This window comes from Macrobrachium nipponense, chromosome 6 (assembly GCF_015104395.2).
Source record: "Macrobrachium nipponense isolate FS-2020 chromosome 6, ASM1510439v2, whole genome shotgun sequence".
Classification (NCBI taxonomy): domain Eukaryota; kingdom Metazoa; phylum Arthropoda; class Malacostraca; order Decapoda; family Palaemonidae; genus Macrobrachium; species Macrobrachium nipponense.
This window is the reverse complement of record NC_061108.1, coordinates 4,610,209-4,637,059: the sequence shown is the minus strand read 5'-3', so window position 1 is coordinate 4,637,059 and position 26,851 is coordinate 4,610,209. Positions and strand designations below refer to the sequence as shown.

Here is a 26,851-nt window from a genome sequence, read left to right as displayed (position 1 = left end):
AGAGATAAATTCCAAAACTGTCCACTGTTTTATCCCAGTCAGTAAGAGGGAAAGTTGTTTAAGGATCATCCTTTCTAGGCCAAGACCTTCACGGGTGGGTTTTCTTGAATATATGTACCATGAAAATTACTCGCCCAACATTGCTAGGTATCTATGTAGTGCAAAAATTATAGTTTTCATATATGGCAATACCAGTGTGTATGGAAGATATATCCATACTGAGAGCCTAGCCCAAAACTCCAGGGAAACAATTTTAAAATTTCTTATCCCTTTTTGAGGACAAATGCCATGCAGTTATAACAATCATGGAATACAAAGCACCATTAAAGGAACCATTGTTTTATGATTTCATGATTTGACTCTAGTATATAAGATTAATAAACATTACCTTAATGTAATTTATCTAGCCCAAAAACCACGCCAAAATTTACCACAAATCAGTTAACGAGTGCCTGTGTTGTTTACATCACGGCCACTCTTTATAAGTTTCCGAAACCTTTTGTGCCATTAAAGCTCTCATTATTTGTTAATGTGGCTTTATTTTATTTACCATTTATGAAATCCATGAAGTTAGTGAATTAACTTTTATTTCTTCATTGTGGATTGTATTTTATTTTTACGAACTTTTGAGTGACCCGGGTTTACTCCCCGTGACCTGTTCAATGGATAGCCAAAATGGTTCGACTATTCCTTCTGCTAGCAACATCAGGAATTGCCCGGTTTGTGGGACATGGATGAGTAGCAAGGAGTATGACCCCCATGACATTTGTAACTCTTGTCATGGACAGGTTTGTGACTTGACTTCTTGTTGCAACTTATGTAAGTCTTGGTCTGAAGTAGAAATGACGGCATATGTTAAGCATCAAAGAATCTTGCAGCATAAAAGATTATCTTAAGCGTTCCTTAAACGCCTAAGCGGTATATTAAAAATCGTCTCCCGTATGCCTGGGGGGGTCTCAGAGTGAGCGAGGAAGCGGAAAAAATATTTTTTTTCAAAAAATCACAGTGCGCTTAGTTTTCGAGATTAAGAGTTCATTTGTGGCTCCTTTTTTTTGTCATTGCCTGAAGTTTAGTATGCAACCATCAGAAATAAAAAAATTATCATTATCGTATATAAATAATGCGATACATATGATAGCGCGAAAACAAAATTTCATATATAATTGTATTCAAATTGCGCTGTGAGCAAAACGGTTAAAGCTAACAAGTTAATTTTTTTCTCATATTGTACACTAAATTTTGATAATTTTTGTATATAACACATTGTAAAATGATCAAAGCAACACAGAGAAAATGTTATCACAAAATGATGCATGAATTCGTAACGTGCGGACGTAAAAAATTTTTTTTTTTTAAATTCATCATAAATCTAAATATTGTTCTAGACACTTCCAATTTGTTTCAAAATTAAGATAAATGATTGAATATTACTAAACTGTAAGAGTTTTAGCTTACAATTGCAGTTTTTGACCATTTCGGATGAGTTAAAATTGACTGAATGTCGAATTTTTTATATATATTTTTATTTATATGCAAATATTTCGAAAATGAGAAAAGCTACAACTTCAATTATTTTTTATTGTATTCTACATGAAATTGCGCACATTTTCATATATAAAACTCTATGAAACTTTATGAAACGCCTAATATGAAACGGAGCAAATGTTCAGAGAGTGCGACGTACGCATTTCCGAGATTTGCAGCGGAGAATCCGCGCGCGGAGGGAAGGAAAGTTTTTTTTTAATTCACCATAAATCTAAATATTGTGCTAGAGACTTCGAATTTGTTTCAAAATGAAGATAAATGACTGAATATTACTAGACTGTAAGATTTTTAGCTTACAATTGCGTTTTTCGACCATTTCGGTAGAGTCAAAGTTGACCAAACGTGGTTTTTTTTATATTTATCGTGATTTATATGCAAATATTTCGAAAATGAGAAAAGCTACAACCTACAATTATTTTTAGTTGTATTCTACATGAAATTGTGCACACTTTCATATATAAAACTTTATGTGACGGCTAATTGAAAATGGTGCAAACATTACGACAATCGCACGTATGATTTTTTCGGAATATTGCGCTAGAGACTTCCAATTTGTTGCAAAATGAAGGTAAATGATTGAATATTACTAGAATATAAGAGTTTCAGCTTACAATTGGGTTTTTCGACCATTTCGGTAGAGTCAAAGTTGACCGAAGGTTAAAATTTTTGCACTTATCGTTATTTATATGAAAATATTTCAAAACTGATAAAACCTACAACCATGGGTTGTTTTTAGTTGTATTGTGCATGAAATTGCGCACATTTCCATATGTAAAACTTTATGTAACGGCTAATTTAAAAAGGTGCAAACATTACGACAATCGCACATATGATTTTTTCGGAAGAGTTACGCGCGGACGTAAGAAAAAGGTTTTTTTCATAAATTCACCATAAATCAAAATATTGTGCTAGAGACTTCCAATATGTTGCAAAATGAAGGTAAATAATTGAATATTACTAGAATATAAGAGTTTTAGCTTACAATTGCGTTTTTCAACCATTTCGGTAGACTCAAAGTTGAGCGAAGGTTGAAATTTTTGCACTTATCGTTATTTATATGAAATATTTCAAAACTGATAAAAGTTACATTCATGAATATTTTTTTTTATATTCTACATAAAATTGCTCACATTTTCATATATAATATTCCATGTAACGGCTAATTAAAAATGGTGCAAAAATTATGTCAATGTGACAAAATAATTTCTGAGATGTCACTGATACTTTTTAGTGCAATAAGAAAGAAATTCGCGCTTTCGCTCCTGCGTAACGAATGTAAACAAAACAACACCTTGATCCGTGAACTCCCAGCATCCCCCAAGGCGCGTGATTCAAAAGTTTTCGGCTGGTAGGCCTATAAGTATTTTTCCGCGAATTTAAAAAAAAATCTTCTATGTCGACGTAAATTATATCTAGTCGGCACCCGACAGACAATTTATCTCGACGTAAAATACGTCCAATAGGCGTTTAAGGGTTAAGAGAAAAAGAAATCGGTAACTAAACCTCTATCTAATGATTTCCTTGACTTGTGTGCTCATGGTTCTGGTTCCTCGGTTTCGATATCATGTGATTCCAATTCCGAATTGATGTTTTGCCACCTGTACAACTGGTAACTAATGAAGTTGTTTCTGATTTTGACTGAAACTAGTTGGAATAAGAAATGTGAAACATTACAGCTTAGTTTAGATAGAGACATTCCAGCATTACAGTGGGGCCTCGCTTAGTCCCGGATTAGCAATCACGGATTCAGTTAATCACAGGTTTTTCCTTGGACCACTTCTCAGTCTATATCGCTGGTATGAATCCATGGTAGGCTAAGCCTTGTCCGGTTCCAATAACCAACAAATGCTTGAACAGATTCACATTATGATATTAACTGACAATAAAGGTAATAAAACCATTCTCACTTTATATATTATTGGCATATCTTCATAATATATAGCCTATTCATGGAATAATCCCACATCATTGAAATCAACTTGTAGTTGAGCGGCCAGCAGAAATGTAAACATTGAGTTACACTTAACCCTCTTACGCCGACTGGACGTATTTTACGTCGACATTTTTTGTCTCCCGTGTGCCGACTGGACGTATTTTACGTCGACTTACAAAAGTTTTTTTTAAAATTCGCGGAAAAATACTTATAGGCCTACCAGCCTAAAACTTTTGAATCACGCGCCTTGGGGGATGCTGGGAGTTCACGGATCAAGGTGTTGTTTTGTTTACAATCGTTACGCAGGCGCGCAAGCGCGAATTTCTTTCTAGCCGCACTAAAAACTATCTGTGACACATCTCGGAAATTATTTCGTCACTCACATAATTTTTGTACCATTGTAAATTAGCCGTTACATGAAGTATTATATATGAAAATGTGTGCATTTTTATGTAAAATACAACAATAAAATACTCATGATTGTAGCTTTTATCAGTTTTGAGATATTTTCATATAAATAACGATAATTGCCAAAATTTCAACCTTCGGTCAACTTTGACTCTACCGAAATGGTCGAAAAACGCAATTGTAAGCTAAAACGCTTATATTCTAGTAATATTCAATCATTTGCCTTAATTTTGCAACTAATTGGAAGTCTCTAGCACAATATTTCGATTTATGGTGAATTTATGAAAAAAAATTTTCCTTACGTCCGCGCGGTAACTCTTCCAAAAAAAATCATACATGCGATTATGATAATGTTTGCACCATTTTAAAATTAGCCGTTATATAAAGTTTTATATATGGAAATGTGCGAAATTTCATGCACAATACAACTAAAAACAACCCATGGTTGTAGCTTTTATCAGTTTTGAGATATTTTCATATAAATAACGATAATTGCCAAAATTTCAACCTTCAGTCAACTTTGACTCTACCGAAATGGTCAAAAAAAAAAAAAAAAAAAAAAAAAACAAAAAAAAAAACCCAATTGTAAGCTAAAACTCTTATATTCTAGTAATATTCAAGCATTTACCTTCATTTTGCAAAAAATTGGAAGTCTCTAACACAATATTTTGATTTATGGTGATTTTATGAGAAAAATAACATTTTCTTTACGTCCGCGCGGTAACTCTTCCGAAAAAATCATACGTGCGATTGGGGTAATGTTTGCACCATTTGAAATTAGCCGTTACATAAAGTTTTAGATATGAAAATGTGCGCAATGTCATTTAGAATACAACAATAAATAATTGAAGGTTGTAGCTTTTCTCATTTTTTAAATATTTGCATATAAATCACGATAAATAGAAAAAAAACCACGTTCGGTCAACTTTGACTCTACCGAAATGGTCGAAAAACGCAATTGCAAGCTAAAACTCTTACAGTCTAGTAATATTCAGTCATTTATCTTCATCATGAAACAAATTCAAAGTCTCTAGCAAAATATTTGAGATTTATGGTGAATTAAAAAAAAAAAATTTTTCCAAAAAAATTTTTCCCGTCCCGCCGCACGCGGATTCCTCCGCCACAAATCTCCGAAATACGTACGTCCCATTCTCGGAATATTTGCTTTGTTTCATATTAGGCATTTCATAGAGTTTTATATATGAAAATGTGCGCAATTTCATGTAGAATAAAACAAAAAATATTTGAAGGTTGTAGCTTTTCTTATTTCTGGAATAATTGCATATAAAAAATATATATATAAAAAATTTGACATTCGGTCAACTTTAACTCGTCAGATATGGTCGAAAACTGCAATTGTAAGCTAATACTCTTACAGTATAGTAATATTCAATCATTTGTCTTCATTTTGAAAGAATTTGGAAGTCTCTAGGACAATATTTAGATTTATGGTGGATTTTTGAAAAAAATATTTGTTTACGTCCGCGCGTTACGAATTCATGCATTATTTTGTGATAATATTTTCTCTGTGTTGCTTTTATCGTTTTACAATGTGTTATATACCAAAATGATCGCAATTTAGTGTACATTACAAAAAAAAGTAACTTGTTACCTTTAACCGTTTTGCGCACAGCGCGATTTGAATACAATTATGAAATTTCGTTTTTGCGCTATCATATATTGCATTATTTATATATGATAATGATAATTTTTTTCATTTCTGATGGTTGCATACTAAACTTCAGGCAATGACAAAAAAAGGAGCCAAAAATGAACTCTTAATCTTGAAAACTAAGCGTGCTGTGATTTTTTGAAAAAAATATTTTTTCTGCTTCCGCGCTCACTCCGAAACCACTCCGGCACATGGGAGACAATTTTTTATTTACCGCTCCGGCGTAAGAGGGTTAACAGGACCTATGTCATTCTTAACCTTTTAGAAATGTTAATAGTAATAGTGTAATTACAGTAGCAATAACATTTAGGAAAACATTAATTTTCAATTCGAACTTCATTATTGTTTTGGTATAACGTAATCAACTTCTCTGAACACTGCAGTCTTACAAACGATAATTGTCATAGATTATCGTATTGTTGTTTGCGATCGGCGACGAAGCGTAAACGTGATAAAACCATTTTTACCTTTATATTATTGTTATATATTCATAATAAAATGCATATCTTATATATTATTGGCATATCTTCCATAATAAAAAGCCTCTTCAAGGAATAATTCCTTGGGGAATGCATTTTTCAAAAGACAAAAATACACTTTACATGTTTACAGCATGCAATGATTACTTTATTTTGATGTGATTACATTAATATTACAGTATGGTACTCTAAGCAGTACAGTAACTGTTTTTTTTATCATAAATGTATATTCATTCACGAAAAAAATACGTATGACCACCGTGACGTCACCAAACCTAGTCTCGTTCGTACATACTATCTTTACATAATGTGATAGTGGTTACATCGTTCAGCAAACTACCGATGTATTTTTACGTAAGTATCCTCTAAATTCTGTCATAAATAACTTTACTTACTTTTTTGTGGAGCCCAAATACTACGTATATCCCGGAAAATTAACGAATTCGCGATTTTTATCATAGAGCAAGATTCACTAATTACTGTATTTTCTTCTTCTTTTCATGACTAAATGCATTTTTAGGATACACTCATTTACAAATTTTCAAATACTATGAAAGTAAATAGCAACATTCTCTCTCTCTCTCTCTCTCTCTCTCTCTCTCTCTCTCTCTCTCTCTCTCTCTCTCTCTCTCTCTCTCTCTCTCTCTCTCTCTCTCTCTCTCTCTCTCTCTCTCTCTCTCTCTTACAGAAAAAACTATAATACTAATCTATTATTATCGTAATAAAAGAACAAAATTATCTTTTATTCTTTCTGTGATTTACGAAACTGCTTCAATACAACTTTTATAGTTGACTCAATGATTATCACATTATAACAGTATACAAGAGAATATCTTACCACTATCCATGTTTCATTTCTTATCACCATAAAAATATTTAAAATACAAATTTCATTGTGTTATTCTCGAGCTAAGCTAGTAACAGTATGCTCCTAAGCTGCTCTCTCAAGCTATTCAACAGTTACTCATCATCGCCCAACTTGCTCTCTTCTCTCTCTCTCTCTCTCTCTCTCTCTCCTCTCTTTCTCTCTCTATCTCTTCCTCTCTCTCTCTTCTCCTCTCTCTCCTCTTCTCTCTCAATGAAATATGAATTACTGTATCATAATATCAAACTATGTACCATGTTAAAAATAATAATAATTCCATTAATAAATTAGTTTCTTTAGCAACTAAATAGTTTTCCAAAATAATTCTTTCGTTAATAAACGTCCATCAGCTGATTCTAAACGTAAACAAAAGACAAAAATATATTTTTATTGCTGTATTTTGCTGTTTATACATTAATATTATAGTTGGGTGCTGTCATCTTTACAGTAAATCATGTTTTTTTTTATCATAAATATGTTCATTCACAAAATAGATATACTATGTACTTTTAGTTTGGTGCAGCAGCCAAATCATGAAAATAGAAAGGAATTGTTAGGTAATATACTTTTGTTTGCTGATCTGATGAAGGGGAAATTGAAGATAGGAAAGAATAACTTTGAAACTGTCTTGAATTTAGTTTAAGGTGATAGTTGAAGACATATTTGGTGCTTGAACTAAAGTAGGCAGTTATAAACATTGAAATAGTGGTCTTGGGTGGGTTAATTATTAAAGTAGGCAGTTTAAAGTAATTTTTAGGGGGGGTACCAGGATAACATGGGTATTTACTTATCAAGGGGGGTTCTGGGCCCTATCCCCCGCGATTATCGAGGCCCTACTGTACATTGCTAAAGGAAGCACAGGATGTTCTTCTGTTATCTCTTTAGCTTTTCAGTAAGGTGCTAAATTTGGAGAGCACCTTACTATCAGTGAATGGGTCATGACTTTATTTCAGTGTAGGTGTCAGTGTTTTGTGGTTGTATTTATTTTGGTGCTGCGCCCAGGGCAAGGGCGGATATCTATCATACTTTGTTAGCCATAGGAGCATTCCTCTCACTGCAAAATTCCCCCTAAGTAGGAAGCGACCCTTGGCTCTACTGCCAAGCCACTACGCGTTAAGGTGAGCACCAACCAGAGGCAGTATTATCTACAATGGCTCTCTTAACTGTTAGAAATGACAAGTATTGTTTATTCAATGCTAGCAACTTTTCTATTTCAAATTCATTACATGACTTAATGCTGATTCCACATTAAAATGATCCCACCTCATTTTAATGTAGCTGATTCCACATTAAAATGATCCCACCTCATTTTAATGTGGAATCAGCTACATAATTACTGGGTAAGTCTCATATACAAAAATATACTTTTACAATAAAATAAGGTTTTGTATAGACTTTACAAGTTATTATATGGTTAGAGCCCACCTGCCTCCCCTCTGATAGGCATTATACATAAAACAGAATGAAGTGCTTAGCTAAGTTGTTCCGGGTACAGTAACACCCCAAACTTACGCCAGGTTAGGTTCCAGACCCCCTCGCGTAAGGGGAATTTTCACATAAGTTTGGCACCAGAATGAAGTGCTTAGCTAAGTCGTTCCAGTACAGTAATACTCCAAACTTATGCCAGGTTGGGTTCCAGACCCCCTTGTGCAAGGGAAATTTTCATGTAAGTTTGGCACAGTCCCTGAAAATGACCCTAATCATGCTCCTTAAGTATTAAGCTAACTTTTAAATGAAATTAAAGTTACTGTAATTTCATTTAAAAGTTAGCCTAATACATTACCCTTAAAAAAAGAAATAAATGGTTGGTAAAAATATAGGAGTTTGTGAAGATTACATATGTACAACATATTTCTCTCTTCTTCTCCCTTCTCTCCCCTTCCAACCAGCCGATCTATTTTTAAAAGTCTTCTCAACCACTTTTAAGAAGTTCTTTATTGTGTCTCTCTTTCTCTTTATTCTGAAATTCCTTTTCATGAACAAACTGCTTTTTATTAGGACTGATACAACTCTTAGTTATGTTTCTATGTTTTAGAACTGCATTTACAGTTCTGGATGGTAAAGGAAAACAGATCAATTAAAAATTATCTACCACTAACTACAAATGAGAGAGAGTTGTCTTTATATAGGTATTCAGCTAACTTTTGAATGTATTTACAGAACTTTAATTACATTTAAAAGTTAGCCTAATACATTTCCCTTAAATAAAGAAATCAATGGTTGGTAAAAATATAGGAGTGTGTGAAGATTACATAAGTACAGAGACAGAGAGAGAGAGAATTATGTAAAAATCATTGATCGGCTAATCAGCAATACTCCTCTTCCTGTTACATTATTTGACATATTTGACAGTTCTGGACTTCGAGCTTCTGGTGGAGTTAAAAAGAAAGATGACAGGAAAGAATTTTTCATGCGCATCATTTTGTAATTACAGTTTTGTGTGTGTGTGTGTGTGTATCACAGTCCTCCTATTCTACTGGATGGTATTTATAGTGTGGGGTTCCAGGTTGCATCTTGCCTCCTTAGGAGTCCATCACTTTTCTTAATATGTGCGCCGTTTCTAGGATCACACTCTTCTGCTTGAGTCCTGGAGCTACTCGCCCAGAAATAGATTTTTTCTACGTCAAAATTTTTTTTTCCTCTAGTTTTTCCAGATTCCTTTTCAGGGATCTTGGGATCATGCCTAGTGTTCCTATGATGATGGGTACAATTTCCACTGGCATACCCCATGCCCTTCTTATTTCTATTTTCAGGTCTTGATACTTATCGATTTTTTCCCTTTCTTTCTCTTCAACTCTGGTGTCCCATGGTATTGCAACATCAATGAGTGATACTTTCTTCTTGATTTTGTCAATCAACATCACGTCTGGTCTATTTGCATGTATCACCCTATCTGTTCTGATACCATAGTTTCTTGCACAGGCTCCAGTGGAGCGCTTTAGCCACTGAATCATGCCTCTTTTTGTTACTGGTTTTGTGCAAGTGCTGGACATTCACTTGCTATGTGGTTTATGGTCTCATTTTTCGTATTGCACTTCCTTCATATGGGAGAGATGTTATTTCCATGTATTGTTCTTTGAACATATTATTATTATTATTATTATTATTATTATTATTATTATTATTATTATTATTATTATTGCTCTATCACAGTCCACTAATTCGACTTGGTAGTATTTATAGTGTGGGGTTCTGGGTTGCATCCTGCCTCCTTAGGAGTCCATCACTTTTCTTACTATGTGCACCGTTTCTAGGATCACACTCTTCTGCATGAGTCCTGGAGCCACTTCAGCCTCTAGTTTTTCCAGAGTCCTTTTCAGGGATCTTGGGATCGTGCCTAGTGTTCCTATGATTATGGGTACAATTTCCACTGGCATATCCCATATCCTTCTTATTTCTATTTTCAGGTCTTGATACTTATCCATTTTTTCCCTTTCTTTCTCTTCAACTCTGGTGTCCCATGGTGTTGCGACATCAATGAGTGATACTTTCTTCTTGATTTTGTCAATCAACGTCACGTCTGGTCTATTTGCACGTATCACCCTATCTGTTCTGATACCATAGTCCCAGAGGATCTTTGCCTGATCGTTTTCTATCACTCCTTCAGGTTGGTGTTCGTACCACTTATTACTGCAAGGTAGCTGGTGTTTCTTGCACAGGCTCCAGTGGAGGGCTTTTGCTACTGAATCAGGCCTCTTTTTGTACTGGTTCTGTGCAAGTGTCAGACATTTGCTTGCTATGTGGTTTATGGTTTCATTTTTCGTACTGCACTTCCTACATATGGGAGAGATGTTATTTCCATCTATCGTTCTTTTGACATAACTGGTTCTTAGGGCTTGATCATGTGCCGCTGTTATCGTTCCTTCAGTTTCCTTCTTGAGCTCTCCCCTCAGTAGCCATTGCTACGTGTCATCGCTGGCTAGTTCTTTAGTCTATCTCATGTATTGTCCGTGCATTGGTTTGTTATGCCATTCCTCTGTTCTGCTTGTCTTTCTCCTGTCTCTGTATATTTTTGGGTCTTCGTCTACTTTTATCAGTCCTTCTTCCCATGCACTCTTGAGCCACTCGTCTTCACTGGTCTTCATATATTGCCCCAGTGCTCTGTTCTCGGTGTTGACATGTTGACGCAGTCCTCTATGCTTAGTAGTCCCCTCCCTCCTTCCTTTCGTGTTATGTACAGTCTGTCCGTATTTGCTCTTGGGTGTAGTGCTTTGTGTATTGTCATATGTTTCCTCGTTGTCTGGTCTATGCTGTGAAGTTCTGCCTTCGTCCATTCCACTATTTCTGTGCTGTATCTGAGTACTGGCACTGCCCGTGTGTTTATGGCTTTTATCATATTTCTGGCGTTGAGTTTTGACTCGAGTATCGCCTAGAGTCTGCATATATTCTTTCCTGATCGTGTCCTTCATCTCTTGATGTTTTATATCCCCTCCTTCCATTATTCCCAGGTATTTGTATCCTGTCTCATCTATGTGTTTGATGATGTTCCCATCTGGTAGCTTTATCCCTTCAGTCCTTGTTACTTTGCCCTTATGTATGTTGACTAAGGCACATTTTTCTATTCCAAACTCCATCCTGATGTCCCCAGATACAATCCTTACAGTCTGGATTAGGGTATCTATTTCCTTGATGCTCATACCATACAGCTTGATGTCGTCCATGAACATCAGATGGTTGATTCTGTTACCTCTTTTTTTGAGTTGGTACCCAGCATCCATCTTCTGCAGTACTTTTGTCATGGGAATCATGGCTACTACAAAGAGTAGTGGGGACAGTGAGTCACCCTGGAAGATCCCTCTCCTGATATTAACCTCTGTGAGTCTTATTCCAGAGCTTGTAAGTATTGTATTCCAGTTGCGCATTGTATTTTTGAGGAAGCTGATGGTGTTTTCCTCTGCCTCATATATTTTCAGGCATTCTATCAGCCATGTGTGTGGTACCGTGTCGAAGGCTTTCTAATAGTCTATCCATGCCATGCTTAGGTTGGTTTTCCTTCTCTTACTGTTCTTCATTGCAATTTTGTCTATCAGGAGCTGGTCTTTTGTGCCCCTACACTTCCTTCTGCAGCCTTTCTGTTGGTGGGGGATGGTGTTTGTATCCTCTAGGTAGCTGTATTATTATTATTATTATTATTATTATTATTATTATTATTATTATTATTACATATTGTTATTATTGTTATTATTAATAAACATACATGTACCATAAAAATTCTCTCATCTCATTAAGGGATAAAGAAGAGTTGTTCTTACTTAAAAGGGAAATGGAAAGGTTATTTCTTTAAAATACTATCACATCCAAATTTTTTAATTACAGTTATATTATTATTATTATTGTTAATACTTGAAAATATTAATAAACATAGTACACACATGTACCATAAAAATTCTCTTATATCAGTAAAAGAAGGGAGGGAGAGAGAGAGAGGGAAAGAATTATTATTTTAATTATTTAATATTATTTAATTAACTCATAAAAGCTTGAAAACTTATAAATTACATAAAAAATTAAACACTTTTGCAGGGTTTTCCGGGATTCAAAAATGTTCCGTTTGCGCTCACGTGTCTGTGAAATACTAATGTATGATAGTTAGGTTCCAATGAGAAGTTCGTGCTATTGTGAATTCACACAACTCGAATCGCTTAAGATTGAGGTATTAATTTATTGTCGTTGGATGACGGGACTGTATAACTACACTGAGCAATTGAACTGCTACCCGCAAAATTTGAATTTAGGCTGCCGTACGTAGAAAACTATAGCTTTATAATTACTACTGGGTAAGTATATACAAAACCTTATTTCATAAAGATGTTTTCCACTATGTATATTTTTATTGTTCAGTAGTTTTTGTTTCTTCTTACTAACTGGCTGATCTCACATTTTGTAAGTTAAGATATGAGAAACTTGACATCCAAATATTCTTACTCCCTTTTTTTATGAAGAAATTTTAGTGATTTTTTCTATATTCAAGTATAATAGTGAAAGACATTGACCCAGACTAATGATCTTCAGATGTTGGTGATAGATTTTTAAGTTAAGCAGTATAAAAGGAAAGGTCTTGGAAGATAATCATGAAATATTTTTCAGGTGAAAACTCCAGAAATTTAACGACGCCCAATCCCCAAATGGACCACCTCAGTAAATGCAGGTCCATGCTTACCAAGGTGCCCCTTTCAGAGCTCTCTGAAAGGTTAGAGCAATCCCATGAATACCTGAGAGGAATCATAAATGAGGAAATTTTTAATGAAAAACATAAGGTAATTATTGAACTGTTTCCTTTTTGCAAATAACAGTGCATTTTGGAATGTAACATGATAGAAATCAAATAGTATGGAAATAAAATATTGGAATTATTCTGCTGGGTTAGTCTCTAGTTTGCTAAGGTTTGTAGCCAGGTATGAAAGAATTGCCCTACCTCTGCGCCTGTTGCCCACTAAATCTTAAAGCACCTGTGCCTTTATGTGAAATAACTTTTACACATACCTACATAATCTTTACTGGTATACAGTGGTCCCCTGTATTCGTGGGGGATGCGTACCAGACACCTCCCTACCCCCCTCCCCCTGTGCTTAAATAGAATCCGCGGATAGTTGGAACCCCAATAAAAATGCTGAAAACAGCCTATTTTGTTAGTTAAAACTCAATAAAAACCCACTAAAAATTTATAATGTTTTTTTCAAGTTTTATCAAAAAAGTGCATTTTATGATGAAATTGATAAAATAACCAAGAATTTCTGGATATTTTTCATAAAAAAATACTGCGAATAGGCAGATTTTCCGCGAATAATGCAGGGAAACATTCCCGAGAGAAATCCGCAAATGTGTGAGTCTGCGAATCCGGAGAACGCGGATACTGTATTGTGTAAAAATAAAATAAATTAAATATTAAAAGTCTTGGGGCGTTGAGTGTGTTTGCAGTTGTGGTATAAAAGAGAAGTAATGTTGGATGTAGTATTTAGTTTGCTTGCAGAGAGATGTATACTAAGGGATGGGTAGCACTAGTAGTACCAGCAAGACTAGGGAATGATGAAAAAATACAAATGTGCTATTTCAAGATTGCATGGAGAAAGTAGAGTGTGACCATACAAGAACTGTGTATTTTCTGGGAATGAAGAAGAACATGTGAATGCTGTTTTTCTCAGCATAAGTAGCATAAAATGAAGTGATAGGGTGAACCGTTTGGAGATATGTAAAAAGTGATTTAAAAAGACTAGCTTTGTCAAAATGATGGATCATTCATTTTAGACGGTTTATTCATAGAAGCAATTAATTCATGTGAATATTTTGGGAGGGAGACATTTCAAGTGTTGGGTCAATGGAGCTGGAGAGTTATTGGAAAGTGGGGCCTTGATATTCAAGAAGCAGTGTTCGACATAATAGGCTAGTTGCAAGTGTGTGTAGGTAGTTTATTTTTTATGCTAGCCGGAAAAGATTCCAAGTCAGCCCTTCCAGAAATGAAAGGTGCCCGAGTAGCCGATGGAAACTACAAGTCTTCATGGATCATTAATTGGGGAAGGGGGCTACCAAAGGTCATCGATGTATCAATGTATTTGATAGCTGTTGGTTTGGTAATGAGCTAATTTCAATATTAGAAGTAATTTATCGCTGGAGCCCTCATTTTATCTATGTTTTGTTTCCTTACTAATGAACTCCATCCCACCCCACTTGCGCAAGAATATTTCAAGTCAGGTGTATCCTTATATTTCATGCATCTCTTTTTTTTTCAGATTTTCAAAGAGCAGGGTAAGGCTTGTGCAAGTCTGCTAAACATAGGGGTTTATGCCGTATTCCAGGAAGAGCAGTCAGAGTTCATTATAGATTTGATGCGAAAGAAATATTTTGAAAAGCTACATTTAGCTATCAAGGATAGATGCATGGTGAGTAATATGTGATTTTTGTACTTGGAGAAACAGTTGTAGTCATATTTTTTTATTGAGGGATTTGCAAACTTTTTAGAATGCTAAAAAGGTTGGATGGAGCTTAATTTTTTCAGGAAATAATTTATAAAGAATTATCATTATTAAATTTTAAAATAGTACATACTTTTTATTTAAAAATATACTTTTCTTATTTTTCTCATGTTAGGTATGAAGTTTTGTCTCTTTCTCTATAGATGATGGAAACATTTTATTTGCAGAACAATTAATTAGTGGATATGGTCTTGACTTGCTTAGAACTGCTTTTAATGTATTTGTCAAAGTATTACAAAATTAAAATTTACAAATTTCTGAAGCAAAGAATAACTTACATAGAGCTAAGTTAATAGGTTAAAGTATTATCTCCTACATGTCTACCTTTCCGAGATTTTAGGAAGCCCAGTTTTATGAGAACGTGATCAATATTAGTAATATTGCTTAACCCTTCTTCATGAGAAGATATGCTCTCATTATTAATTTTTGCTGGCGGATGATAGGAAAGGAAATAACTCGTGTATTGGACAGGCTTTCAGTTAGATTCTGAGATGAATTTATTTTAAGACCATTTAATTCAAGATAATGAAGAATGATTTAATAGAAATGCCCAACTTGAGATGGATTAGTAAATTCCATCTTTAAGACATCTCTAAGAGATTCCTCTTAGCATAGGTTGCAAAACCTCGGTTAATCTGAATCAGTTTTCATTCTTTTCAAGTTATTAACAGCTTTTATATCTAAGATGGCCTAGTTCTCCACCATGGTAACTTTTCTAATAAATGTCTTTGTAATGCTGTCATTACATATATCTCCATACGAGATAAAAGGGATTGTTAGCACTTGCTCTGGCAAATATTGTATTAAGATTTTTTTCTGTTAGTTGCATGCAAATTACTAGTTGTTGGTTTTAGATTTTCAATAGTATGTTTCTTAAGCCAGTCTTGGATTTTCCTTCATTTCACGTAATAACTCAGCTGGCTGTGGTGACTTATTACACACCTTATCACACATGCAGAAGATTAATGACAGCTTTTAAATTATGTTCTTAAAAATAACATATTGACAGAGCCCAATCTGCACCACAAGATGAATGATGCAGTGCTTGATGTAATTCAGTATAAGGAAACACCACACTGAATAAAAAAGGCAATTTAACTCATTATAAGTAAAACAACTGAATAATATTACAATATTTTACAAAATGAAATAAAATTATTTATTAGAAAAAACAAACTTAGTAAAATTAACAATTGTCTGGTAATAGGAGTTGCGAGTAGTCATTTTCAACTTCTCGTAGAGGGTAGGGAAAATTTTTTAGAATTTTTTTCTTACACCTTGTGCATTTGCATATCTTCCTCTTTCCATTGATGTGTTTTTTCTCAAATTGACTGACCTCAAAGTTTCCCCCCAGCTTAGGGTGCTACATATTGATTTTTAAGCCCAACTCTTAAGGTTTAACCTATTGCTTTCATCACCTTATTTGGATGTGTCTAAAAATCCTAAAATGTCGTGCAATAGAAGAATTTATGCTTTTTATAAAGCTATAAGCATTTGATTTCAATAATAATTCTTAAAGCGTATTTTCTTTCCAGAGATCGCGGTATATTATGAAGGTTCTCGTCCCATGTTTCTTTATTAAATTAACGATGGACCTCTTAGATGTTGAAAACGAAAAGCAAGCAGAAGAAAAACTTATGCAGATATGCAGAACCTTTGCTGACTAATGGTTTTATTCACATATTTCTTTTAATTAACAGAGCTACTGTGAAGGTTGGATTTAAGGAGAATTTATTCAGATTTATATTGTTTACCTAATAATTTGTACATCTTTTGATTGTATATTTGTGAATATAAGGTACTATTTGTTTCTTAATATGTTCATATGCTATTATTTTAAGGAACAAGCAGGATAATGCTTCTGGATATACGTACAGTATTATAAGTTGAAAATGAATTCCCTAGATTTTTTTTCTGTCTCTCCGTTGAACTGCATCAGTTTATTGTGCTACTTTTCCAATTACTGTGAATAACTAACCTGTGTTCTAAAGCATGATCTAGGTTAATTCACTTAGCCTTGCCAAGGTCTTAATAATGAATTAGAGGACCCCTGTATTTTGGGAGGGGGGGTTGCGTACCAGGAACCCCCCCCCCCCCCCCAACACACACACACTTAAGGACATTTACATAAAAATTCTATTGAATACTAGTAAAGTTGAAATTGTTTAAGGAATTTAATAATATTTAGTAAGGAAACTCAATGGTTGAATTTATGAGAAACATGCTAAACTGCTAAGTAAAGTGCCCCCCCCCCCATCTTTATGCTGTGGTAGGTTCCAGAGCCTACCCCGGAAATGCAAAAATCCCCTCTAGAAATGCTTATAACTGCAATGTAACTCCCAAATACCTTGTACCCCTGAAACTAAAATGCTTACAACTTCCTGCAGCAAGTTCACAACAGTCCAGGGAGGTAGTGTTGCCATATATTTTGCTTTATCTGATTCATTGTTCTGTATTTCATTACAAGTTTAGTTGACTATGATTATCACACTTATTATAACAGTACACAAGAGAGTATTTTATCACTGTTGATGTTTCATCTTTAACCCTTAAACGGCGGCGTTCGCGAGTGAGCGCCTAAGCGGAAAAAAAGTTTTTTTCAAAAAATCACAGCACGCTTAATTTTCAAGATTAAGAGTTCATTTTTGGCTCCTTTTTTTTGTCATTGCCTGAAGTTTAGTATGCAACCATCAGAAATGAAAAAATATCATTATCATTGGAATATATGACAGCACGAAAAAAAAGTCATATAATTGTATACAAATTGCGCTGTGAGCAAAACGGTTAAAGCTAATGTTTTAATTATATTTTCGTTGTATTGTACACTAAATTGCAATGATTTTGGTATATAACAAATTGTAAAACAATCAAAGCAACACAGAGAAAATATTATCACAATATGATGCATGAATTCGTAACGAGCAGACGTAAAAAAAAAAAAAGTTGTTTTCAAAAATTCACCATAAATCGAAATATTGTGCTAGAGACTTCCTGTTTGTTGCAAAATGAAGGTAATTGATTGAATATTAGTAGACTGTAAGTGTTGTAGCTTACAATTGCAGTTTTCGACCATTTCGGTTGAGTTAAAGTTGTTTATATGAAAATATTTCAAAACTGATAAAAACTACAAGCATGGGTTGTTTTTGTTATATTCTACATGAAATTGCGCATATTTTCATATTAAAACTTTATGTAACGGCTAATATAAAAAGGTGCAACCATTACGACAATCAGACGAAAAAATTTCTGATTTTTTCGGAAGAGTTACCGTGCGGACATAAGGAAAAACTTTTTTTCATAAATTCCCCATAAATCGAAATATTGTGCTAAAGACTTCCAATTTGTTGCAAAATTAAGGTAAATGATTGAATATTACTAGAATGTAACAGTTTTAGCTTACAGTTGCGTTTTTTTACCATTTCGGTCAAGTCAAAGTTGACCGAAGGTTGAAATTTTGGCATTTATCGTTATTTATATGAAAATATTTCAAAACTGATAAAAGCTACAATCATGGGTTGTTTATTGTTGTATTCTACATGAAATTGTACACATTTTCATATATAAAACTTTATGTAACGGCTAATATAAAACTGTGCAAACATTACGACGATCGAATAAAAAATTTCTGATTTTTTCGGCAGTTACCGCTGGGCGTAAGGAAAGTTTTTTTTTCAAAAATTCACCATAAATCGAAATATTGTGCTAGAGACTTCCAATTTCTTGCAAAATGAAGGTAAATGATTGAATATTACTAGAATGTAAGAGTTTTAGCTTACAATTGTGGTTTTCGACCATTTCGGTCGAGTCAAAGTTGAGCAAAGGTTGAAATTTTGGCACTTATCGTTATTTATATGAAAATATTTCAAAACTGATAAAAGCTACAACTATGGGTTGTTTTTTGTTGTATTCTACATGAAATTGCGCACATTTCCATATTTAATACTTTATGTAACAGCTAACATAAAATGGTGCAAACATTACGACAATCGGACAAAAAAATGTCTATTTTTTCGGAAGAGTTACCGTGCGGACGTAAGGAAAAAGTTTTTTTCAAAAATTCACCATAAATCGAAATATTGTGCTAGAGACTTCCAATTTGTTGCAAAATAAAGGTAAATGATTGAATATTACTAGAATGTAAGAGTTTTAGCTTACAATTGCGTGTTTTTACCATTTCGGTAGAGTCAAAGTTGAGCGAAGGTTGAAATTTTGGCACTTATCGTTATTTATATGAAAATATTTCAAAACTGCTAAAAGCTACAACCATGGGTTGTTTTTTGTTGTATTCTAAATGAAACTGCGCATATTTCCATATATAAAAGTTTATGTAACGGCTAACATAAAACGGTGCAAACATTACGACAATCGGACAAAAAAATTTCTGATTTTATCGGAAGAGTTACCGCGCGGACGTAAGGAAAAAGTTTTTTTCAAAAATTCACCATAAATCGAAATATTGTGCTAGAGACTTCCAATTTGTTGTAAAATGAAGGTAAATGATTGAATGTTACTAGAATATAAGAGTTTTAGCTTACAATTGCGTTTTTCGACCATTTCGGTAGAGTCAAAGTTGAGCGAAGGTTGATATTTTGGCACTTATCATTATTTATATGAAAATATTTCAAAACTGATAAAAGCTACAATCATGGGTTGTGTTTTGTTGTATTCTACATGAAATTGCACACATTTTCATATATAAAACTTTATGTAACGGTAACATAAAATGGTGCAAAAATTATGTCAAAGTGACGAAATCATTTCTGAGATGTGTCGCTGATGCTTTTTAGTGCGAGGAGAAAGAAATTCACGCTTGCGCGCCTGGGTAACGCTTGTAAACAAAACAACAGCTTGATCCGTGAGCTCCCAGCATCCCTCAAGGCGTTTGATTGAAAAGTTTTCGCCTGGTAGGCCTATAACTATTTTTCCACATTTTTTAAAAAACTATTTTGCGTCGACGTACCATACGTCGGTTCGGCACCCGAGAGACAATTTTCGTCGACGTTTAATACGTCCAATTGGCGTTTAAGGGTTAATCAATATAAAAGTATTTAAAATTTATAAGTTAAAAAATCACCTGCTAGCCAAGGAGACTTAGTCAATAAATCATTTTCTTACTGATTGTATGACGTAGTAGTGAGTGTAATAATTTGTACATAGTATATTGACTAGTGCTAGCTGATATGTACATATTTATATTGCTTTTATTTTGTAAACTAGTTTGATATATCAATTTTTATGCAAATTCAAACAGATGTTTTGATAGACATAGTTTGCCTGATATATTAATTTTTATGCAAATGTAGCCTGACTAGCATGGACAGATACAGGCGGTCCCCGGGTTACGACGGCTACGGCTTACGACGTTCCGAGGTTACGACGCTTTTTCTTAAATATTCATTGAAAAATCCGCCCTGGATTACGACGCTTGTTCCGAGGTTACGACGCTGACGCTTCCGACGCTCCGAGTTAACGACACTTTTAAAAAACGTATACTATGATAAGAATCCTTTATAGTTTAGCACAGTATATTAATAAAATAAGTTTTTGGTTAGATTACAAGAAAAATTTTGAGGTTATGATGGTTTTTGACACTTTTTATGTCGTATTTTTTATTTTTTTAGTGACGCCTCATATGCGGAACTAGTTTCCAAGCGAATGAATACACTAGCTTGGGATGCGCAATTTATAACAGTCCAAAAGCGCCAATACTGAAAAAATCATTGCTTGTTTCCAGTATACATAATTAACAAAACTAAGTTTCTGGTTAGATTACAACGCAAATTCCAAGGTTACGATGGTTTTTTATGCTTTTTAACGATACCTCATACGCAGAACTAGTTTCTGAGCGGAGGGCGCATAAATTAATTTACGCTATTAAACTGTATGGTAACCATAGTCAAGGATAAGGAACGCATTCTCAAACAGTATACATATCCTTTAATACAAAACAGCAAAATATCATTGAAACATTATTTCATTTATACTCTACTTAGACTTGGATATAAAAACCATAGTTTCTCTCTCTCTCTCTCTCTCTCTCTCTCTCTCTCTCTCTCTCTCTCTCTCTCTCTCTCTCTCTCTCTCTTTGTATTTTCCGACGAAAATAATCACTAATTAGTGTATTTTGATGTTTATTTTCATGACTAAATACATTTTTATAATACAAAAATGATTTACTAATTTTCAAATATTAATTTTGATTAATACTGTATTAGTAAGTTTAATAAGTTGAAATGATATCACATAAAAATAATAATTCTCTCTCTCTCTCTCTCTCTCTCTCTCTCTCTCTCTCTCTCTCTCTCCTCTCTCTCCTCTCTCTCTCTCTCTCTCTCTACTACAAAGATGTATGTTTTTTTTGTATGATAAATAAATGAATTTACTATTTTCAAATATTAATATTAATTTATACAGCATTAATATAAATTCATTAAAGAAAATACCATAGTGAATTAGTAAGATTTTAGCTTATATATTTAAAAAATTATGGAAGAATGAAGGAAATCCCAGTCTTCTTTCAGTAACCTTTCTTGAACTCCAGGTACTAAAACTGTCAGATATATCAAGTTCTGTGACAGCCAGGAGGGGGAAGAGCTGCTGTGTTGCAATCAAGTGGTCATGTAATTCCCCCCCCCCCCCCCCACCCCCCCCCCCCCCCCCCCCCCCCCCCCCCCTCTCTCTCTCTCTCTCTCTCTCTCTCTCTCTCTCTCTCTCTCTCTCTCATTTACTGAGACTCGAGATTTTTTATGTACTTGTACTATTTGTTTTTAATACTTTCAAATAATAATAATAATAATAACTGTTATTACAAAATTCAAATGTGATAGTATTTTAAAGAAATACAATACTAATCTATCCATGTCACTTTTAATTAAGGTTAACTCTCTCTCTCTCTCTCTCTCTCTCTCTCTCTCTCTCTCTCTCTCTCTCTCTCTCTCTCTCTCTCTCTCTCTCTCTTTTGCCACACAAGATAATAATGCGTCATAGTGGTAACTCCCTCCCTCTCTTTCGCTGGAAGCGTTGTAAGTATTTTTTGAGAGAACAGAGAGAGATAAACACTCTCTCTCTCTCTCTCTCTCCTCTTTTACCGAGATGAAAGAATTTTTATGGTACTAGTATGTAAAATGTTTATTGATAATTTCGTTATTTAATATAATAATAATAATAAAACTTTAATTACAAAATTCATAATGGTCGTATTTTAAAGAGATGAAAATGACCTTTCCATTTCACTTGTAAGGATAATTCCTCTTTCTTACTGAGATGAGAGAATTTTTATGGTAGATGCACGTGTTTATTATATTTTCAAATAATAATAATGATAATAGAAGTAGTAATAATACGATAACTAATTTCAAAAGAAAATTCTTTCCTTTGTCTTTTTCTGTATCAGTTTCCCTACCTCATAACTCCAGTGACACTTGGAGCTGGGAAAGTAACAATGCCATGCAATGGTCAACGAATTTAATGGTTTTCTCTCTCTCTCTCTCTCTCTCTCTCTCTCTCTCTCTCTCTTGTATTTTAATGAAAATATACAGTAATTTGTGAATACAGTGTTGCACATGAAAAAAGTAAATTAGTGATAATTTCAGAGATACGGCCCTAAGAAAAATTGCAAATTAGTGAAATTTTCCCTGTGGACATGTTTTCAACAACGTCGTTCCGGCTTACGACGATTTTCGGGTTACGATGCGTCTTAAGAACGGAACCCCCGTCGTAACCCGGGGACTGCATGTACATCAGGCTCAAAAAGTTGCAGAAACTCTATATGTACAGGCAGTCCTGGGGTTACGGTTACGACGGTCTCGGCTTACAACGTTCCGAGGTTACAACGCTTTTCAATTATATTCATCAGACATTATTTCCAGGGTTACAACGCATGTCCCAGGGTTACGACGCCTACAACGCTCATCTGGCAGATGAAATATGACACCTAAAATGCAAAATAATCAATATTTGAAGGTTTTTTGATGAAAAATGCCATAAGAATGCAGTTTACATAGTATTCAATGCACCCAAAGCATTAAAAGTAAGGTTTTCTTAGGATTTTTGACGATGTTCCGGCTTACGACGATTTTCGGAGCCCCCGTCTTAACCTGGGGACTGCCTGTATTAGGGATCTACTGTCAAGGAGTAGGCCTATTATGAATGGTCCATTGTATTCCACCTTTCTTGCAACCACACCAGTTTAGCCTAATTACTTGCCAGTGAGATAATTCATTCTTGAATTAAGTATCTCTTATTGCATGTACGAACTTTTTGTGCTCATATCTGTATTGGATAAAGTGCCGATTCAGACATTTCTTTGCCACATCTCCTTTTAAAATGAGTAATAAGGATATTTTCCTTTTCGGTAACAGATACATTTGTAAGGGTTTCTTTGCTCCTGCCTACGGTATCACTTAGGTTTTGCTAAGTGTCTGAAGGTGGGGGATATGAACCTGAGCTGAGTTTTTGTCATGGCACAATTTGTCTGCTATGTACGATTTTATTGGGATTTCAGTGTGCTTAACATTGCAGATTCTCGGAATGGTTGAGAGTCTCTGGGTCTGGATGAGTGGTGCAGCAGTCATGACTTATGTATAAAGAGAAGGTGAATGGTGTCTTGTACTTTACTTCCTTTAGCAGTGCAGGTGCTTGAGTGGCCAGTTTGCCGCTGTAATAGTGGCTGCACTGTGCATTTCACATGATGGATTGTTATTGCAGTTTCCCATACTTGATGGGTTTAGAACAGTTACAGACAATTTCGGTTTTCCATTTTCATTTTTAGGTCTTGGATTGCTGATTGAATGAGATTCCATCACCTGCTTGATTGTGATGTTTGCTCGCTTCCCTCGACTTCTTCAAGGGATGATAAGTAAAGTGTTTCTAAGTCCTTCTTTTCTTGGCACTGGCAGTTCCTCATTGGTCTCTGGCAGAGGTGTTTTCCAATTTGCTGTTTCTCTGGTTGAAGTACCTTGAGAGTGACCCATCTTTCTTCCTTTGTCAGCCTCTCATATGCCTTTTCCACTGAATTCACTTTATGCTGGAATTCTCCAGTGGCTCCTTAGAGATTAAGTTTTTTTACAGGGTAGCAAGGAATTTATTGTGTACCTCTTAGTTATTTGACAAACACGCATCAAGGGCAGGATGTCTTTCATGAATCTAGCCTTTGCCTTAGCAAGTAGATAACCAAAATGCAGATTTTCAGCCAAGGTGACTTATTGTAGAGGATCAACATCAGTAAGACTTCCATTCACAACTGCTTTACTGAGTAATCTAGTGGATCCAGGTCATCATCAGACTATTCATAAATCATTAAATCAAAACTTTTATTGGCTGACTAATACTAGATGGTGGTAGGTGAAAGAATGTTATAACATCACTTGCCATCTTAACCTTGTGGATCTCTGTGGGGGAAGACAGATATAGAATTTTGAGAGTATGGGATTGTGTAGATGTACATGTAAGAGAGTTTTCAGTGTATCAGTGCTCTAATTACAAGAATTGTGAAGAACCCCATACCCTTCTTAGTTAAGTGAAAAGACTCGGTTGTACAATTGGATGGGTATCCGATGAAACATTTGCCCATTCATAATCTGTAGCTCTTTGATGTTTCCAAGTGTTAGTGGATGCATATGCAATGGTGAAGGCTGTATCTGAACACCATTTCCTTTAGGACACAGGAGGCGATCTTGAAAGCCTACTGGTTCCCTAGTAATACAGAGGACCCTCCAATCTCCCATAAACTCATAACATTAGGGGCGTTGGGCTCTGTCTCACCTTCTGGGAGAACTCGGTCCAACAGGTAATAAGGGCGGCAGCCTGGCACTGTCAGACTACCTTAACCCCCCCCATTCTACTTGAGAGATGTCACTAAGAAGTCCCTGAACACCTTTTTGTTAGAGCCTGTGGTGGTGGTTCAACAAGTAGTGTTAAAATCAGGAACCGTCCCATGATTCATTTGAGTTTGTGGCTCCAAAAGGGAGATGTTTTGTGCATAAACCCATTCTCTCTCTTACTACTCATACCCATGAACATTCGTGCCGTAGCACAAACTGGACTTGAATGAGTACGTACAAGTAAATGGCACTACGAGCCACTGTTCTACTAATCTAGAATGTGAGCCCTTGTCTCCCCTTCTGTAACAAAGTAGTCTTTTTATTCCTAACAAAGACTGCCAACAATGGTTCCCACCTCTGCACAGAACAAGCTCTTCTTGATTAGGCTGATGTGACTGGTTCATAATATGTGGAGCAGGGATAGAGAGAAACATTGCAGTACCTCCAGAGCAGTGCCAGCAGAGCGGCACTGCCCCACCTTTGCAGCAGAGCTAACAAAGCATTGCTGGTGCATTTTTTTTCTGCAGGGTGTTACTCCAATCTGCCCGCAAAGATGCATGGCTCTACCTTTGGGTACTACCTTTCTCCCAAGTAGTGAGTTGCCATATATGAAAGGCATATAGTGTTTGTATCCTCACAGAAAAAGAATGCCAAATTTTTTAAGCAATTTGTATTTTTTCCAGGTAACCCACCTTGTCCACCCTGCTTTGTTTTTTCATTCAATTTTTTTTCTTATGCAATTCACCACTGTTCCAGCACATGTGCAGGATACTCCATGTGTGGTTTTTATCCCTAGGAAAAATACAATTTACTTGGAAAATTTGGCAATTTTTTCCAAGTCCATAATTGCTCTAGCTGCCTGCCAAGCTGTGAATTTAGGTTTTTTGCCTTTTCTTACTGCTGTTCTGTTTTTGTGTTAACAAACTTTAGGTAAAGCATTGGCTTTTGTTGTTGTCATTCTTTTGTATCTAATTATTTTCAATATGTTTATATGGAAAAGTCTTTCTCCAGAGTAAAAATTATTCCAAGGGGAGTTACTATCATTTCAACTGAAAAGGCTTACTTCATATCTATTTTTTTATATATATTTTGTTATAGTTCATATCTTTTATATTGAGGTATAAAGAAGGCTTTCATTATCAGTCGTTCCATTGTACAGTAATGTCTATGAGTGGTAAGTAAATCCTAGCTTTGTCATTTTCATGTTAGGTTAAACCCTATGATTATTGTACATCCTTAGTATTTACTTCTCAAATTGTGTAAGCCAGATTGTATTCAGGCAGAAAGTGGACAAGACAAGAGTGAGAACTCATTTCATGTTTAACTCTGGTGCAAGTACACAATGATTATAAGATAGAAACATTCACATATACTATTTATAGAACACATGCAGAGAAGCTTTCTTTAAAAAAAACATGCGGTTCTCCATTTTTTACTGTTTTAGATTTGTTTTAACACTCATTTTGAGTTTTTCCATGCAGTTTTGACTTCAATAAATCAGCATTTATCTTTCTGCTTACCATCTAAGGATTTGATCACAAGTATGAAATTATGGTGTAATATTTAGTCAGTAATCCATTGGTATGGTTAAAATACTGTATAATAGAGTGACAGTAATGTTTTGTTGTTATTGTGATATTATTTTCATATCACTGCTTTGGTATTTAGTATGCCTACATATACGTTAACACTACATGCAGATGCCTCGGTAAATTTCGTAAATTGTCCATTTAAATTATTAAATGTATTCACAAAACATTATTACTGTATTGAATGTGTGTAAAGTGTATTTATAATTTATGCACAGGTGCATTAACAAAACACTTTAGGCTAACTGTAAGTTAGCTCAGCCATGTGTCTTGATCAATTCATGACAACTAGTACTGGTAGTAACAGATAATCTCCCAAGAACTCTGTTGCCCTTGCAAACTTTTTGATAGAAAAAATCTCAAAATGAACGAACCATTTAAAGATGCTTTCATTTGTGAACAGGACAGTGAATTTTGCAGCTAACCTGATAACTTATATCATTCTCCAAGTTACTTTACCTTTAACCCATCAGCAGTTCAATTGCTAGATCAGATGAATGTCTTTGCTTATCTCTCATTCTTTGAAAAGATTCTCTTCCTCATCACGTGGCGCTGAATCCACAAACCTA

At 34.8% G+C, this 26,851-nt stretch overlaps 1 protein-coding gene across 1 annotated transcript in view; it reads left to right on the top strand.

The window, feature by feature from the left end:
• Window positions 1-21,148, top strand: part of LOC135216765 (uncharacterized) — a 97,644-nt gene extending 76,496 nt beyond the window's left edge. The window contains exons 7-9 of the mRNA XM_064252241.1: window positions 12,990-13,159; window positions 14,630-14,779; window positions 16,408-21,148. Coding sequence (XP_064108311.1) covers window positions 12,990-13,159; window positions 14,630-14,779; window positions 16,408-16,539 — 452 coding nt within the window. The 3' untranslated portion in view covers window positions 16,540-21,148. The remainder of the gene's footprint in view (window positions 1-12,989; window positions 13,160-14,629; window positions 14,780-16,407) is intronic.
• Window positions 21,149-26,851: the final 5,703 nt, after the last annotated feature.